The 19,186-nt window shown below is 38.8% G+C and overlaps 1 protein-coding gene across 3 annotated transcripts; it reads right to left on the bottom strand.

Moving 5' to 3' along the window:
• Positions 1 to 3,679: 3,679 nt before the first annotated feature.
• Positions 3,680 to 18,169, bottom strand: LOC103722434 (uncharacterized). Of its 3 annotated transcripts, none has more exons than XM_008812993.6 (10): positions 14,135 to 18,169; positions 10,696 to 10,864; positions 10,392 to 10,539; positions 8,732 to 8,831; positions 8,107 to 8,181; positions 7,448 to 7,538; positions 7,048 to 7,318; positions 6,912 to 6,954; positions 6,717 to 6,820; positions 3,680 to 4,446 (listed from the first exon to the last, which is right to left on the bottom strand). In XM_008812993.6, exons 1-10 carry the CDS (start codon positions 17,658 to 17,660, stop codon positions 4,027 to 4,029), a joined length of 4,947 nt encoding a protein of 1,648 aa, XP_008811215.4. In that variant the 5' UTR covers positions 17,661 to 18,169; the 3' UTR covers positions 3,680 to 4,026. The 3 variants fall into 3 exon arrangements, with proteins under 3 accessions (XP_008811215.4, XP_026666329.2, XP_088571994.1); XM_026810528.4 differs by having other exon boundaries at positions 10,392 to 10,542; positions 14,135 to 18,167; XM_088715868.1 differs by having other exon boundaries at positions 4,331 to 4,446; positions 6,912 to 6,967; positions 10,392 to 10,542.
• Between the last annotated feature and the right edge of the window lie 1,017 nt (positions 18,170 to 19,186).

Here is a 19,186-nt window from a genome sequence, read left to right as displayed (position 1 = left end):
CAGAAGGTTGGCTTCTTTTCTTTTAGTATAAGTTATGTTCGTATCTAAAGAGAGTTATGGAGTAACTGCATAAGTTTAAATTGAGTAACTCAAATATTATTAAAATATTTTCTCAAAAAGTTTAAAAAAAAGGGTGGCCAAGCGCGCTAAGCTCTCGCTACTATAAAGTCTAAAAAGAATAAGAATGGAGAGACTATTTTTATGTTTCACATCTGTGACATGTAGGTCACAATAAAGTAACTTCACCATTGAGTTAAGACTTGCCCTCTTCTTCTCGTATAGTGAAAGAACTATAGAAGTTCATGGTAGAACTTTTCCTTATCCAAAGATGTGTTATTCAGTAATATATTCACACCACTTCCTAATTTTTGATGCATCAGTATTACACCTAAACTCTTGAAGTTATTATTGATGTTTAATGCTAGACTCCTCTCCTCTCTATAGTTATTTATTTAAGGCAAAGATGAGAGTAGTCAATAGCCAATGATGTGGAGCTCTTTTAGCAAAGCATAAGACAGATAAGCGTTAAGACAGCCAGCATACTCTTGTAAAGACAAATAACATAATGCCTTCGCCACAAGAAGGATATGGTCATGAGGTAGTGGATACGCTCCTTGCGTTAAAATCGTAGCAGGATGAGGTAGGGTTCAGCAATGAGTTTCCATGCTATGAACTCTTGGAGGTCTAAAATCAATGCCAAAGACTCCTACAAGCACTTTTTTTCATTATAAAAGCCTTTGCACTCTGCTCCACACTGAGTTGCTCGAACTGCTGCCTCCAATTTTAGACTTTAAAGTCCACTTCATCAAGGCTCAAATCCTTCAGAACTCCTGGTAAATAGTTGTCCCCAAGAGGAGCACATAAAAAGACCTGCAGTGCTTGGATGTTACCCTGAAAGAGGATCCTCTATTCACTCTACTTGACAAGGAACTCCATGGGCATCGAAGAGTACAAGAAGATAAGCAAACAGAAACTGCTCGTAGCAGCATAAGCGAAAATGATTCCAAGAAAAAGGGAGCCTTTCTGATACATGTTTTTGCTTCAACAGAATAAGAACTTCTGAGGAAGATGTTATTCCATTTAACAGAACTAGCATTTCAATCAACAAAGTGCAAAATCTCAAACACTTCACTGAAAGTCCTTGTGGCAGGCCAAACCACTTAAAGGAATTGCCGAGATGACCAATCATATTCCTTGAAGATATGAGGCGCCTAAATCACCCATATTATAAACAAATTAGGGGCAACGCAGTGGAAGCAAAGCAATTCGTATGACATGTAAGTCCATAACATCACCAAACTCATCCGCAGGGCAGAAAAGATCATCAGGAGTTAGGATGAATACATAAATCTATAGGAGCTGTGATTATATTTATATAAACTTTCTGCTAAGGAAAATTAGGTTTGCCTACCACTGATCTCCCTGCCTCTCTTTTTTTTTTATCCTCTGTAAACGAACTCACTTTGTATTAGCAGCCAATTATAAAACTTTTTTCTCACAGGGTGCATCGAAGCTCTCATTGCACATGAAGTTTATCAGTCTTATATTGAAGCTCAAGCACATTCATGAAGTGTATGATGATATTGGTCCTTTAAATGGGAAGGTTAAAATCATCACCATCCCATGTAATTTTACATTAGCTCGAAATGCCTAAAAACTAGGCAAACTAGACATTTCATTCACATGGTTGCCTAGCAACAGGCCTTTTTCCTGAATACAATGACCAAAGAAAGCATTCCTTCTCTTTGTTCATCAAGTTCCAAGCTTCTTGTGTGGTAATTGCTGCATGTTTGGCACCCTATGATGAAAGCTCATAGGGGCTGGTCATGACAGGGTGTGAGCGTGTGGGTGACCAAGAGAGAGAGAGGCAGAAAGAATAAGCTCTCGGTCACCATGACATTTCCATCCTTTCAGACAAGGGAGACCTTACTAGCTGTAGGATCTTTCCCCATGCTATCTTTCCATGCCATGGTCAAGACAAGCAAGCACCACCTAGGAGGAGATAGGAAGATCATGGAGATGGGAAATCTCTTGGAACAGATGGTAGAAAAAATGTGGGGGGGAGAGAGAGAGAGATAGGCTATCCATTTCTCAATTTATGCACTGACGGTATTTCAAAAACTAGGTAGATGCGGTAAGAGACTAGTACAGTATACATTTTCCAATAATCTAAAATATATCTTTTTATAGGTATCAAGATTTATTTAGGACTAAATATACGCCCGCATGAATTCTCGTAGATATAGACATTTATATAAAATAATTATTGGCATGAGAGCTTAGAGGGACAAACCCAAATTTTCTCGAATTACGATAGGATATGTATGTGCGTGTGCATGTTAGGGATTGGCATTGAAGGTTACCACATTGTTATATGTCGTTATCAGAAAACACATTATGGCGCATTTAAACCAATAATCCATAATATGGATCAGAATTTGTATCACTAGATATGCCATAGAATACACAGCAAAAAAATGAAAAAAATAAGGGTGAAACCCTTGCTCAAGTGGACTGTTTGGTAGGAACACATCGAGTGCTTCAGGTTAACGTTAGAGGGAAGATCCTTCGTAACCAGCATCGCGTGGCCTGTACCGAGATGGCAAGGGGGGCCGAACGACGCAGCCTCAGATGCTTCCATTCCCTCTTAATCCCTTCCGTCATCTCCAATATGCATGACTATGGAAACAATTCCACAAGCAAGGTTGGTCATAAGCAGTTAAAACAAGCAGAAACAAGAATCATCATAAGGTTCCACAAGAAGAAGCAAGGTTCCACGTCAAATAGCCCAACCAGTAAAGCCGAGAGTTTTCTGTCATCACCTTGAGGCTTTGGGCGTATAACTACTAACAAGAAATAACTGACAGCAAAGAGACTTCCATGCGGCTACTATCTTCATTCGGCTTAAGTTTCGGTGAAATATTTTTTGGGACCTTGATATTTAGAAATTGAAATTACAATACTATGGTGATCATAAGGCATCATAACAATCTCGCACCAGACAATGCTCTGTACTGATTTCTCGAGCCATTTTATAACCCTAGAGATACAAGCCATGCACATAAAAAAGGGTCCGGATTTAGTAGCAATGTTTTAATTATAGGAAATGGTAGCTGACATACTCAACTCATCCATAGACCATAGGATACAAGTATAACCTTTCAAGGCTTTTCAAATCCATAGTATCAGGGAAGAATGCCACAAACCAGTAAACACCAAAATAAGTAGTATGCTAAGGCATGTTTGGTTGGGAACAAGTTGGGCTCTTAAATAGGAATGAAAATGAGTGACTCCCTTTTCAACTATTTGGTTGGAGGGATTCCAATACACATTCTGATTATAGGGAAGAATAAAAATACCCCAATCCCTCAAAATCCAATCCAGATTCTCACTTAGTATTCAAATGTCATTCCAATTCCGATTCCGATTCCAAATACGAACCAAACACATCGAAAAATATGGCCATTTCGATTTCCATTCTAATCCACTTCGATTTTGATTCCAGTCAGAAACCAAATGCATTCTTAGTGTCCTGTAGTTTCACGTCTGCAGTTGCCGATAAATACAAAGCTCTAAGAATCAAATGCTCCATCAATAAATACTCGCCGAAAACTCAGCATATGATTAGCAATTGTGCATTGTATGACAAAGTAAGTTCAAATAAATAAAACACATCAACTGAATAATGTCATTCATTTGTATTGAAATGAAAAGTCTTTACATTTTCTTTCAAAAACTCATAAAAAATACAACTATTAGCACCATTCATTGGACAATGACCTGTGATATTGTAAAAATGCTACCTGGCTCTCCAGCCCACTTCAGCGACAGCCATTGCCACTGCTGCAGGAGAAGGAAGCAAGAGCCCCACACAAACTACCCACCCACCTGTAACTCAATAAAAATGACGAAAGGACAATAGGATAGAGGGAGTCGATTTTGTCAAAAGAAAGAGAAGAAGATGAAGAAGAACGGGGGATTTTTCTTTTGGTCCAAAACTATATCTAAGACTGACAGATGGATTTGTCAACATGGCCTTTTCATGATATGGACTGGCTTGATGAGAGCATCAAGATCATCTGGTTGCATGTCAAAGTGATCAGATTCCGATTCGACTGGATGCAAATGGATTGGAAGGTTAACTTTCACAGCGCCACTTTCTTTACCAACGTCAAGGCCGATATAATCAGCAAACTGACCATCAGAGCACAAGAGATCTTCACCCTCTACTCCATCAAGTTCATTTACCGAAACTATTAGGGACTCACCAATCTCGCTAATACTAGACCCAAAGTAACGTCCCCTGCTGTTGCTCTGAACCATGAATCCCTTTTTTTTCTTTGACTTGTTTTTACTCTTAGGGTGATAAAGCTTGCATTTAGATCCCTGTGGACACTTCCCTGTTGCTTCAAAGAGGGGACAAACATAACTGTGCTTCTTACGGCACTGCTTGTGGAGAGAGAGAGATTCAATCCTCAACAATGGTTAGGAAAACTAGATCCAGTATTTGAGACTAAAAATAATATTTTAGAATGGAATAAATTAAGGCAAATAAAATTAAGCATCCAAGACCTTGCGAAAAGTTAATTATGCTAACTTGTATGTATGTATAACAGACTACCAAGCTAAGAACAAACAGCAAAGGATTTCTGTAAGATGATGTGTGCACGTGTCAAACGATGAGCAAAATACAAGAAAAGGTTTTATATAGTAACCATTGAAGTATCATATGAATGACCAACAAGATAATTGTAATTCCATACAGTGGCAATGTACAGAAAAGGAATGTACATGCAATGTTATAAGAGATGACAAAAATTCAAAAAATGCCTTTCATTAAAACCTTTAAATATCCAGAAAAGACTGATGAAGACTACACGTCAATATTTTCTTTTATTAAATATTCTGTACAAGTAGGAAAGTATGGTCAAAGAAGAGCCACCATCCATAAAGTTAGAAATATCAGTGAATTAAGATCTTTTTTGCTTTGAATTGGTTGAGAACTTATGAACTATAGGAAAGTAACGTTTAGCGCCTCTCCAAAATCCTAAAATGAATATGACTGGTATATAAAAGCCATAAGTTTGTCGATATTCAAGTTGAGAAAGTTCTACTATAAATTACATCTGCAATTTAGATAAATTCAAGACCATCTTCTAGGAACCCCCTCTTTGTCCTATTTCTCTTATACACAGTAGATCTTATTCTCAAACCTTTTATCATCTTGTCTCATCGACATGGAACCAAGGGCACTTGATGGCATCCAAAAGGAGTCCTTTTGCTCTCTTTTGTCATTTGAGGACAACTACATTAAAGACTTTGCTCCAGTCGACACCTTCTAGATAAAAAGGTTTAGTTCCATTAGGTGACAGTTTGAACCGAAAGTGAGCTGGTGCCAAATAAGTCCTCCCGTAATAGGTAGATTAAGGGACTTTGTTTGAAGCCATTTGACCGTGCCTTATAGTATTTCTGATCTTCTAGAGTCCTCGTACATCAGGCACTATAAGCTTACAGATTTGTAACTTGATACTGGATATTGAATAAAAGAATTGTCCTTATCATTTTGAAATTCCACATTCCTTTTGTAATCTCATGAGAGGGTGACCGCAACTGTATCCCAATACCAAACTAGATTGATTCCGCATCCAGCAAAAAATATGGATTTGTCTTGGAAATTACTCAAAATGCTTTAATATATTCAGAGGCCTGGAAAAAATTGACATTACTTATTCCATAATATTAATTTAAACAAGAACTTGAACCAACAGATAATCCTATAAATTAAGCCACTAAACCGTCAATCTGAAAATTGACTGGATTTGCCTAGCTCATGCACAGGTCAACATCAAATTATTTCATTTATATCCTGATATCAAATAAATCTTGCATTGATGCATAACTAAATCTGAAACCAGTAAAGCATTCAAAGCAAACATCCTGTTTTGTACCATCACGATCCAACCTATGATGGAATTCTACAGATTCCTTCTTCCAACTCCCCTGAGAAGCCCAATGTAATTATTAGATCACAGACTGTAAATAATGGATAATAATAGATAAGGACAAGTTTTAAGTAATGTTGCTTTATTTGATTTAGATAATTTTGTACATGATTTCACGATATAGTAATGAACAAGATGACAGATTTTTAAGGATACAATTAATTACTTATTTATTTCATACATTATTTCCCTAAATTATAGTATTTGAATCATACTTCTTGATCAATCATTTCCCAAGCTACTTCTCCAAGGAAGGGCATTGACTAAATGGCATTAATTGATCCGTAAGATACCTCATCCCCATAATGACACAGCTAACTGATCCAATTAAAAGAAAGAATCAGAAAAGTTACCATTCTACGCACTGTTGTCTATAATTGGATATCCATATCTGCGTGATGGTGTCTCATGTATTCATATAGCACCACTAAATTGAATTTGATTGTATATGTTGATTATATACATATTATGTATGTAGATTTTGATCCCTCGTGTCACCATACTTGCAATTCAAAAAATTAGTGTTGAATACCCGTATGTATGTTGCCATATAACACCCATGCCATGTCATAGAAATTAAGAACAGAGAACCAGCACGTGACACAACACAGAATTAAAAAGCTACACAATCTTGAGGGTAAATATAGTCAACAAACTGTAAAGATAATATCACTGAAAAGACAACGATAGTATTTAGTATATAACATTACATACCTCATCACCATCAGCACAATATCCTCTAAGAAAACCTTCACAGATAGAAGCATTGCGATTCACATTTATATGTCTGTAAGGACAATTTGTATTTGTACATAGTCCTGCCAAAGTGTCATTAACTGGGTTATGAGAATTTTGTTTGGCAACGAAAAGTTAAAAAGATGCACCAAAATGGAAAAAAAATAGTGGTACCTCGTAAAAAGTATGAACAATCTGGCATTCTTTCTGGAAGTACCTGTAAAGAAAATCTTATATATTGTATTAGAGATGTCCAGGACAAATAAAATTTTTGATAGACTATGGTTGCAAAAGTGAGAGGATTGATCACCTTATGAGTTAGCTTGCAATTAGTACCAGAACATAAGCCTTTCAGAAACTTCGTGCAGATGGCCACTTTAGCAGGGTCATGAATGAAAGGACATTTTCCTGCATTCTTATTGCACTTGCCAAATCGGGTGAAGAACTGGCAATACTGTTGTTTTCTAGCCACACGCAATCTAGCAGTGTGCAAACTCCATCGAACTTTCTCGCTTGCCAAGATACGAACAAGCTTCTTTGGATCTCTAACAAGTTGATTACCATTGCCTATCCGGATATATCTGTTCAAATATTTGAATTTAAAACTTTCAGGAAAAAAATATAGCCATGTAGAAAATAATTGACTTCCAAATAAGTTGCTTGAAATTGCAAAATTGTCTACATAAATAAGCATCAGAAATTGAACATACTCATCATTGCCAATCAATAATCTCTTTGGAACCAAAGATATCTGACTTCTGTCCCTCGATTGTTGATCAGTAGCAAAAGATGACTGCTCGTCTGCACAAAGTCCCGACGAGCAAGGCATGAGAATGAATTTTAGGTATAAGCACCAAATCAGAACTATAGGGAAAAAATGTACTATGATCTCTAGAACAGACAATGTTGGAATTTATTGTAATATTTATGAAAAATCAGGTCTTGGTTCATGCTTATGAGATTATGTAAAAGACAGCTCATTATTCATAGAAGTTTACACAATCATGAACAAACTTATAGAATAACAACATATGTTATTATCAACGTTGTGCCTTGCAGTGTCCAAGCATCCAAAAGTTTTGAAACTCTTTAAGAATCTTGAAAGCTTAAGACTCCATGTGGCGTTGCATAGAGCAGTCGTGCAAATCAGCAAAGTGTAAATATCAGAAACCAATGATCGGTATCACTGCTCAAATATCTCAAACAAACCAAACGAATATCCAAAAAAAGAATCGTAAGTATCTTACAAGACATCAAGTTGATATTAATTTCTTAACCATGAGAATACGTATATATGAAAGTAACTTATGAAGAAAGGAAAGTAACTTATGAAGAAAGAATAGTGCACAGTGTTGAGGTGAAAAAGTACCTGAAATCCTTACTAATGTCCGCCTAGATGGATCCATTTTGTACCGAGTGGAACCAATGCGAAAAATGCGCTCCCCTGTGCATACATAATTTGCAATTAAAACCTGTAATCATTCACTAAATCTTACCAGGACCGAAAAACACTATTGAATAGCAATCCCTTAGTTGTGCGGACCTAGACATAAAGAATTTGGTTGCATGCGCAAAAAATTTATAATTATTAGACAATTATATTATGATAAGAAGCGAGATCATTTTTATTCTAAAAATACAAAAAATATGTTCCCTGAATACAATTTTCATTTCATAAATTGCCATGTGCCAATTTAAACATGAGTTGATTAATTTCTTGAATAGTAGCAGTTATTTGTGATATCAGTAGGGAAACTTTAGAAGTGTGCAGGAGTGCAGAACTAGAATTATGATTCGAAGGCGAAGGAAAACCCAAAATAAAAGATTATTGCAACTAAGCGCTTTGTTCTGATGTTCACATGGTATCACACAAGTAATTTTCGCCAATTTATGTAAAACTTTCCAGGAAAATACTTAATTACTGAGTTTGCTTAGAAGAAGCAGACTGTAGTTCCGCCTATCTTGTTGTAGCTGAATTCCAAAAGTTGACTTACGCGGTAAAGAATTTCCATTCTTTTCACCATCACAAATAGGCATGCAGCTCTTTCTCTCTCTCTTTTTCCTTTCTTCTTCAGCAACTGCTAACGTAGCTTCCTGCAATACGTATTATTATCACAGCTCAGTACTCAAGCAAATGCTTCATAAACCATTTAAGGATTCTAGAAAGGCCAGTTTTGAGCCTTCATATGATAGAATTTGATATGTTATGAAAATCAAGACAAGGAACAAATCAAGTGAGATATACTATGGATAATGCAAAAATGCACAAATATATTTTCAGCAACTTCTATAAGGTATGAAACATCCACAGCATATCCTTCCAAGATAAGCAAAAGATCTAAGCCTTTAGATCACTTAAACATCTTGTCTTATTTCAGATGCATCTGAGTAGTGGATTGGGACAGTATATAGATAACAAGTAAATGAATATACTAAAAACATTAACATATGGGACACCAAAGAAAACAGCACAGCTTGGAAATTGGAGGTGGTAGATCAAATAATGAACCAGAACACTTGCACATGTTCAATTTTCCATTTGTAACTAGTTTACCAGAGCAAAAATTGAAACTGAATGCTAATGTCAAAGCATAATGTGCAGCCTGATTTTGTTGTCATACATAGGAACATTATTAAAAAAAATAAAAAAACTGTTCGCATTGCCCCCCCCCCCCCCGCCCCCCCAGTCGCATGTCAAAAAAAGAAAAAAGGGAAAACAAAAAATCTTCCACCATCAGAATGCTTTTGTCCCTTCTACAATTACCACGTCAGCCTCCAGCATACGTATTAGGCACATATAAAAGCATCCCATGGAACAAAATAGGATCATAAGAAAAAAAACAGATGCTCTGCTTGCTGCACTGCTACATTTTCTTCAATATTTGGCCCGTATTGCATCACTCATACAATCCCACTCAAGTTAATCAAAGCAACTACTTGGACAGATAATTTGCACCATAGAGATAGACACTTAAAAAGGGCCGATGATTGATCGGTTTCATGCTAGAAGACAATAAGTTGTGATAATTGAAAAGAATCAGTGAGAATTTGGTGGTGAGAATGGTTGAGATTTTGAGTGAACTTGCAATAACAATGCTTTCTAAGTGCCTAAGGTTTACTTTGGGTTTACAGGCCACTTTTCAGCCTTACATAGCACCAGTCCATCAACAGAAGGCAACAAAAATTGATTGGTATCAGAAATCCAAGTTGCATGGAATCATTAACTAGCATCTTCCCCCTTTACCCCCCCCCCCCCCCCCCCCAAAAAAAAAGGAACAAAATGAAAACTTACCCAAAAGATAGTTCAGCTCATCATCCTTAACTTAATATTCAACTAATGAACTCATGTTTAAAGATATTCTTATAAACCTATTTCATGGTCATCAGCATTTGCATATGCATGCCAGCTATATACAACCAAAAGTATACTATTCAAAATGAAAATAAGCATATACTCATCTATCTGCATTCTTATTATCATGAAAAAAGACCAATAAGAAAAATAGTGATGCTAAAGTTCCGATATTGCAACTTGAAACACTATGTTCCCCTAGAGTAATTCCACAAAGCAGTCCAAGAAAGTTTCATGGGCATCATCAGTAATTACATGTCAAGAATTTGCCCAAGAAGAATGTGCTAGTACTGTACACTCACCTCATTGGCCTTCTTCGAGCGCCGCTCAATGGATCTGGACCATTTTAAACTAGACCCCCCAATGCTTAAAACCCCAGCTTTTCGTAAAGAGAATCCATCAGTTGACACTTTGTAGATTGTATCTCTTTTCCTAGAAAGCTGCAGTTTCCTACTGAATGCACCATAAGAGATAATTATTGATTGAACTAGCTTTGTACAAGAAAGCGAAGACATGAAGATGCTATAGAACTAAAACTCTAAAAGTGAAGGAAAAGATTCAGTAGAAAATACAGTAGATGTCCCTCTTCACTAGAAAATAACTTACGTGATTAATGGTAATGAGTGTCTCTTCCAATACAATGTTCTCTTCCATGGAAAGAGGTGTGGAAGGACCTTTTGACGATTTAATAATGAAACACCTTTTCTGTGCAGCTGATCCCCCCTGAGTGTCCAGACATGAGACAATCTTGAATGTTTGCTTGCCTTCTGTAGCACTGCAGCAACAAAACAAAATTAAAAGTTGTCCAAGATTTTATCTGAGATCTAAATTTTAGCTTCTACAGATTACGAAATTGGGTCCGAGCCATAGATCTGAACATGATAGGAGAACTCAGAACTAGAAAACCATCAGCAACCGCTCCAGATTGTTCATTTTTACAGAAATCCACATCTGAGATATCAATAACACTGTCTTCATATAGTTAGCTGCTTGTGCAAGTACCAACCAACAATAAACCATGATTTCTTCCTCTAACATGAAGTATGTCATCTGTTGAATGCACCTCCCTTCTATCACTGGCAGTCAGAAAGAGGCTTGAGCTATATGCTGTCTTCTCAGTCCAAAATCGAACCAAGGTAATGCATGCGGCATCTAATTTAAAGTCCATAAGTTACTGAAAAGGTGCCCATGAATCACAAAAAGTAATGTGTTGCAAAAAAATGTGCATATAATAGATCAATCATCGCAGCCTTTCTCTTAGCTGCATCAATAATTTGTTTGCAGCAAGCCAATGGCCATGTTCTCAAGGTGTCAATCAAGGTTCACCATACCGATACCGAACCTCATACCAGTACCATCCTATTACAATGTCAGTATGCAGTACGATACAAGATGGCAAGGAATACTGAGTGTCAGTATGGTACAAGACTGCATACCGGTTTAACATCAGTACGGTAGAGTGCATTCGATACGTTATGGTGCCGACAGGTATGGCAACCTTGTTTCTTTTGAAACAAGGGATGCGGCCGCGGCGAAGGCCGTGGCCTCCGCCACCCCCCGCGGGCCCGCGGCCCTCCGCGAGCGTCCACGGCCTCTCCTTCTCCCTCTCTCCCCCGCTCGCTTGTTATTTCTCTTCTCCTTCTCCGGCTCCAACTGGGTTCTCTCAGTACGGGCCCGATACCGAACACGTAGAACCGGTCCGGTCGCCGACCAGTACAGCTTCTGATGCCGGTTCAGCATATCTTGGTTCAAACATTATAACTCTGTAGCTTCTTATCTCTAAAATGTTTTTAAATTTCCTATAGGTTTCTTATGGGTTCTTAATATTTTTTTTAATATTAGTTGTCTTTCTCGTGTTAATAGCATGAAATATCTACCAAAAACGGAAAGGTATAAAAGTATTAGGTAGCACAAGAAGGTAGGTTAAAACCCGACTTCCCTTGCATGCACACCAGTAGCAACTCTCTCATGGTGTCCGCACTGGCTTACACTTAGCTAGAGCATTAAGTCTCATAAATTTTAGCTAATTGTTTAGTTCCAATTTTGCAACAATTATTCATCACCAAGATAGTTATAAGATAGGAAGGAAGGAAACCCCCGCCCAGATTTGTGACTTTCTCATCGTGATTGTGCAAGCTTAAAGCTTAACCTAGCTACAATTCAAGTTTCATGAATTATTGATTAGTTGTTTATGTCCAATTTTTTAGTTATTATTCATCATCTGGAGAGTTATAGTTAAGTTACTTCGATTACCAAGCTTATTTCTTCAACATTCCATGAATGTTATTGTATAATCTATTTTAAAGTATCATATTATGTAACCTAAAATAGAGTCGCGTATACTTGTAAAATTGCTTCCTTAAATTACCTCGTAGTCACCTCAGTTTGTTATTCATTTCTGATTTTCTAGCTTTGTTTCTAAACATAATTATTTTTTTGATATATTTGATGCAACCCATGTGCCTACATTCAACCAAAGGATCAGCTATTCCTCTGGCCACTTGTGCATCATTGGCAAGGTCTAAAACACTAGCACTTGGACGGCATGCCAAAATGTTATGCATAAAGTGAAACTTTGATGCAGGAGTCAAACCAGGATTTTTTTTTGTTGGGGGCAATAATGTACATTATATCCCTCTGCATCAAGGAGAGGTGGAACCAAGGATTTAAGAGAGATATCAGGGATATGTCAAACGCAATCATTAGAGATGGCCAAGAGAAAAGAATAGTTTTGTTAATAGGGGTAAAAGTAGATTAGATAATATCCGTCTGGATCCGTTTTCATATCCAAATCTATCCAGATATGGATAGAAATTTGAGCATCCGACTAATATCCATATCTGTATTCATATTTGTCAAAGAAAAATAGATATGGATGTGGATATGGATAGACAACTATCTGATCCGAAATATCCGATTTTATTTGTAACCTTATTTAATTTTATATTGCACTCATGAACTTTAAAAAAAAAATGACCACATTAACATGCTATTAACTTGATTTATCATCCACTTAGTAATATCCTTGATTTTGTGGTCACAAAGTTTAATTATCCGATTTATATCCGTATTTATATCTATATTTTCAGTATCCGATTTGTATTCGTATCCGTTTAAAACAAATATGAATATAAATTTTTGCATCCGAGTAACATCTGTATCCATATCTGTATTCATCAAACAAAACAATATGGATATGAATATGCCAGTATCCCATCCGATTTCCGTATTACTTAAATAATTTGCTTGTTATTTAACAAAGAAAAGCAAATATGAAAGTCAGAAAAGAGAGAACCCAGCCAAAGGAAAAGCGACAAAAAGACTATTATACAAATTCACCTCTGAACATTTTAAGGTCTTCCAATTCAACCAAGTCAAAACATAAAATGACTTATGTTTTGCTTTAAACCTCACTTGGGAAATAAAAGAATTAGAAACAGAGTACATTTAGAATATATAAACTACATCTGATTAAATGGCAAAAACTAACTTAATGGGAAGAAAAAACTGTGATGCAGTTAATGAGGGTTAGGTACCTTGTGACGACATTGTACTGAAGGCATGTCCGATATTTATCAGCATAAATAAATTGTATGGCTCAAATAGAAACATAAAAGCCTAAAATGGTTAGACTCTTCTTATAGTTTTTTCCTATAACACTAGGAAACATACAATAGTTCATTATTTTTTTCCAATCAGTTTTGCTTTGATAAAATCCTCATGTACTGCATGCAACAATTCATTTGCCAGACCAATGACTCAAACTTTAAACTAACAGCCAGATAGAAATATTCTTCTGAAAATCAAGAGAATCCGAGCTTGACCATGTCTGATAAAGACCAAGAGTCTAAATCCATACTAATAAATACAGTCTAATCAAATGTTCCACAATTGTAGAACTTATAGTCACAGACTCAATATTCACATATTTGACATTATGCTCTGTCTAGATGAATAAGTAACACCGTCGAAGGAAAGAAGAAAACAAATTACCATAAAATCCATAACATCTTAATGAAAATAAGAAAAGATGTGGAAAACAAACCTTTAATCGGTCTCTTCTTAAATAGGCCCGCCACACGGTGATTCAGGGAGGAATTTTTTGATTCCCTTTGATCTTCTGAATTCGAACCATTAGTAGGAACTATTAAATCTTGCTTCTGTTGACTATCTGTAGCGACGGCATTCCGAATAAGTTGATTCTTTTTATTCTTAAAGTACAGATCTGATGATGTGAAGGAAGTTGATGTCGGAGCCTTCTCAGAAGAATAGTTAGACATATCACCAAATGGCCCAGGAGTAGCAACCAACTGATTTGATTTGCGTTTCACATATACCATTCTCTTTGTACTTAAGGATTCAGTCTTTTTACCATTTACGATACCTTGATGATCAACATTACCTGAAATCAAGTCAACCGGTCTGACCTGCCCCTCAAAACCGGCTTCAGAAATTGGATTCTCTGACAAGGGATGAGAAGTCTCCCGTGAAGGACTGGCAGTGCAGTTTGATAACTTAGTCCCAAGAGGCAAAGGGGGCGTTTTGGGTCTTTCGAAAGATGGATTTGACCGAGTTAAATTATCATTATTATGAGATGGCTGAGAAGCGGTTATCATGGCTGGTTTTCTAATGAGACTATTACCTTTACGAATATAAGAAGTCTGAAGTCTTCCAAGCTTCCTTGGTGACTGTTTACATGATGAACTACCTCCCAGATGCTGAGTCCGTTGAGAAGATGAAGCAGAAGAAGGTGTACTATTCCGGTGCCATGTCCTATGTCTAGCATTCTGGCTTGTACGAGCTGATTCTTTTGTTGAACCTGCTAGACTCGCCTGACTGGAAGGAACTTTCGGAACTCCTGAGCTCAGAGAGGTCTTCTGAGCCATAGATTCATTAACACCTCGTACTTTTGAATCCACAGTTGTCAACTTTCTGGAATCATGCAATACCTCTACCTTTGTTTTCTCGGGTACAGGATGACGATCTAACATAACTTTATCCGCGTTCACATCCTCTTCAGCTTTTGATAGCAATAAACCCTTAGATGATAGCAAAGAGGCGCCGTCAGTGTTAGGCTTCTCATTTTGGTTATTACAGCTATTGTAATTGTCACTGCAACCCTTGCTGTCCAAGAACTGAGGACATGATCGTTCTGCATTTATACAATTCAAAACATCTTGAACTTTGGAGTTAACAATTGAAGAATCTCTATTCAAGAGTCTAGGCTGAGTTTCACATGTAGCGGAAAGTGGTGAGTGATCCCCTCCAAGCATCAGACAATCAGATTGAGGTGGCCCATCCTTAACACACAAACCAAGACTACTATCTTCATCATGCATGGCTCCATCAGGCTGGGGTTGATCTAACACTGTCTCTTTGACTTCTAATGGAAAATAAGCTGATACACCCTGTACATGCATCTGTAAAGAAGCATCATCATTTTTGCTCTTCCCTCCATCGGAAATTTCAAGCTCTTTTGTCGCCATACCAACAATGAATTGTTTTTTCCCTTCTCTCTGTGTTTTTCCTTCTACATTCTTTCCATGGAGAGACTCATCACCAAAGGTAGAGTTAATAGAACCAACTTGCTCACTGCCCCCTAGTTCAGAGGAAGAAGAGTCCTCAGTAAAAAATGAAGCAACACAATTATCAGGATATGCAAATTTTACACTGTTATCCAACACAGATGTCACTTGGTTGTTAGGATCCTCATCAATGTCATTATCAACAGAAGAAAAGGGTTTATATTTTTCCTCTTTAGGGCCATTTTCAGGTGACGCCACCATAACAGCTTCTCCTTGAGCAAAAGGCTGTGAACTGGCATCATCTAGAGCTCTCATATCAAGAACTGAACCCACACAAGTTTGACTATCTTTCTCACCAAGTTTTACATATTCTTTTTCCTTCATATCCTCATTGCCAGCACCATCTGCCAACTTAGCAGCCGTGAATGAATGTTCTGCAGCATTCTTCTCAATAGGTGCTGTCATGATTGTGATTTCTTGCTGACAGAGCTCAGGATTAGTATCGCCAGCATGCTTGGCCTCAGGAACCACTTCATTTGCACATTTTGTTAATTCCACAGATGGAACGGCCTTGGCCGTCCTCTTTCCTGTGTTTTTATCAACTGATGCCATCTTTATGACTCTCTTGGGGCAAGTTTGAGGGTTAATATCATTTACAGGTTTAGTAGCAGCAGCTATTGCTTTTCCTGATACTTTTGAATTATTTGAAACCAGGCTACGACTGCTTGAGAGGGGTCTCTTAGGGGCTCCTCCCTTTGCCTTGGAAGCTGATGGGCTAGCAACAGTGGGAACACCTATTTTCACCCTCTTCTTCACCATCTTCTTCTTCTTCACCATTGTCTTCTTCAGTGCTGTCACCTCAGGACTCTTCTCATCAGAACCAGTTATTACTGGACTTGGGGGAGCCACAACCTTAGCCACCAATGCATTGGATTTAAAAGAGAGATCCAGCGTGTCCACTTCCAACTGATGCTCATCTGAAATTTCAGGAGGAGAAAGCTGAGGGCAAGGAGAAGGTGAAGATAAGGATGACTTCCCCTCTATCCTATTCCAAACAGAAACTCCAGATTGTATTCTTGACAGTGCGCTTGGTCTCTTCATAGGAGGACGTCCTAGATTATTATCATTTCCTCCACTGGGCATCTTCCTCTTGCCTTTGTTGCCCACAAAGTAATTCTCCTGAAAGCCATAGCCAGAACTACAACCAGCAACATCAAAGACCAGATTTGCATTGTTTTCAGATACGTCTCTATCAGAATAAGAACGACCAGAGGACTGCATCAGGGCTGGCGGGGGAAGCCGTCGTTCGGTAATAGGTTCAGTATCTCCCCTTCTATCAGGGATGAAAAAGTTCCGCAAACTCCTAGGACAAGAGGCAGGCACCGGAGCCAGATGAGATTCCGGCGGCACAGGTTCAAACACCAGATCACGCCTGTGCTCACCTTCACCATCCCAAAACCCTAGCTGCCTCTGGCTCCTCCGGCCAGAACCCCCCTCTAAATCACAATCTTGGACCCCGCGCAACCTCTTGCGGGCAGCACCCGCGTCCTCCATACGGTAAGAATCGCCCCTATACGAGGGCGGGAGGCCCTGCCTCGCTTCTTGCTCCCATTGCAACCGGATATATTCAGGCCTTTCGTCAAAACACCGAAATCTATCGACATTGAAGCCACCGCCCTCCCAGGGTTCCCGGGGGAAGACCTCCCCGCGGCCAGACCGGTGAGGCTGGCCCAAGGGTGGCCGATCCTCGTGGAAGATCGGGCGGTCGGGAACCCTAGGGAGGGGCAGCAGGAATGGGTCGGGAGGGCTGCGGTAAGGAAAATAGAGGCGCTCGTCGTCTAGGTGGTGGTGTTGATGGTGGTGGTCATGGTCCAGCCGGTGTTGCCGGGGAGGCGGCGGCGGCGGAGGAAGCGGCCTAGGAAAGGTAGGATGGTGGAGGTGGGGATGGGGGTGGGTGTAGTAACTGGGTTCGAGGTACTGGGAGGGGGGAGGCGGGGGATCGTACCTGGATCGGCCGGCGATGTGGGGGTGGTCCGAGGGTTCCATGGTCTCCGTCGAGGGGCAGATCCCTTCGTTGAGGAGAGCTCCGAGGGCTCCCTCGATCGCCGCCGACGAGGAGGAGGAAAGGAGAGGTCTCGGCGTTTGGAGGCGGCAAGACGTCGGGTCGCGAGCTTTTGATCGATAGAAGGCGGCTTGGTGTCGGGTACTGGAGGGAGGCTCCGGATTGGGATGCGGGCATCGGGATTAAGCGTTCATAGGAGAGGCGATGCTATGGCCTCCCCAAACTTGAGAACTTACCATGGAGCCATGCTTTTTATTGGAGACATGCGTGACGCCGTGGCAGGCGGGGACTTAAATCGAAGGGACGTCGCGTGTTTTTCGAGTATATTACTTCTTTTGATGAAATTTTTCAGGGTATATGTCGTCGCGCACCTCGTGATGTTTATCGTCTCCGGAGTTGGCTCAAGGAGTGCGAGGGGATGTCATTTGGTAGCGATATTGCTTTTGACGGGGGTTGAAGGGAGGCCAAAGTGGAATCGTGACCTCTTGCTCGGAGGACGGAAGAGGGGTTACGATTGGATCTAATATTTGGTGGTTGGATAACGCAAGATTGATAATTTTATTTGTTAAACTTGAAGGGAAAATGGAACGGTTTAGCTTGGAACAGATCCAAACCTAATATATGTGCTTTTAGGATTGGGACAAGATTAGGTTGGTCAAGGTGACATCAGAAGTAGCAAGTTCTTTTTCTTGAAATAACAATCATATAAGAGCCCCAAACTTCATCCAAAAAGACTAGCTTGAAAGTGTTATACCGGTTTCTTAGTTTTGTGCGAATATCCAAGATCTGTCTATATACCTGCATGGACTTTTATATGCTCCTCCCATTTAAGCTATGGTATCCTTATTAGGCTAAAGGACCAAATCTATTCAAATCCATTCATAAAACCACAGGTCCAAAATCAAACACTATGATTAGCCAAAGGATCGAGGTTGTATCTTTCACACGAAGAAAGATTCACCTTTCTTCGTGCAAATCCACTATTGCATCACCCATCTCATAAATCTCAATGCGCTCTGTTCGCCGTCATTCATCCGCTTGCAGTAATCTCAGAGCGACTAGTAGATGATCTAATAGTGGATTCACACAAAAGAAGGTAAATCTTTCTTTTGCATGAAAGATACAACCCCAACTCCAACCTAAATGAACTTATAATTTAGTATCTCCTACTTCACATGGATCATAAGTCGAGTCTGTTCTGATATCATTTATAACAACCAATAAATTACCTAAAAAAAAAAAAGCTAACCGTGAGATGTTACTTGGGTTTTTTATCCCTGTATAAGTATCCAAAATTTACCCACTTTATATACTTATTTAAGCTTTGACATCCCTGCAAGATTAAGAATCCAAATTCTTTCACAAGTACCCAAAATTCAATCACAAACACCATGATCAATTCAAATAGACCCATGTTGTAATGTCTTTTAGTCTATATGGATCATCGTCCATGTCTACTTTGATATCATTTGTAACAACCAAGAACCTCATTCTAAAAAGCTAACAAAAA

Source organism: Phoenix dactylifera, chromosome 2 (assembly GCF_051530095.1).
Source record: "Phoenix dactylifera cultivar Ajwa chromosome 2, Ajwa_hap1_PhDact_Kaust_v1.1, whole genome shotgun sequence".
NCBI classification, from domain to species: domain Eukaryota; kingdom Viridiplantae; phylum Streptophyta; class Magnoliopsida; order Arecales; family Arecaceae; genus Phoenix; species Phoenix dactylifera.
This window is presented reverse-complemented; position numbering and strand designations above follow the sequence as displayed.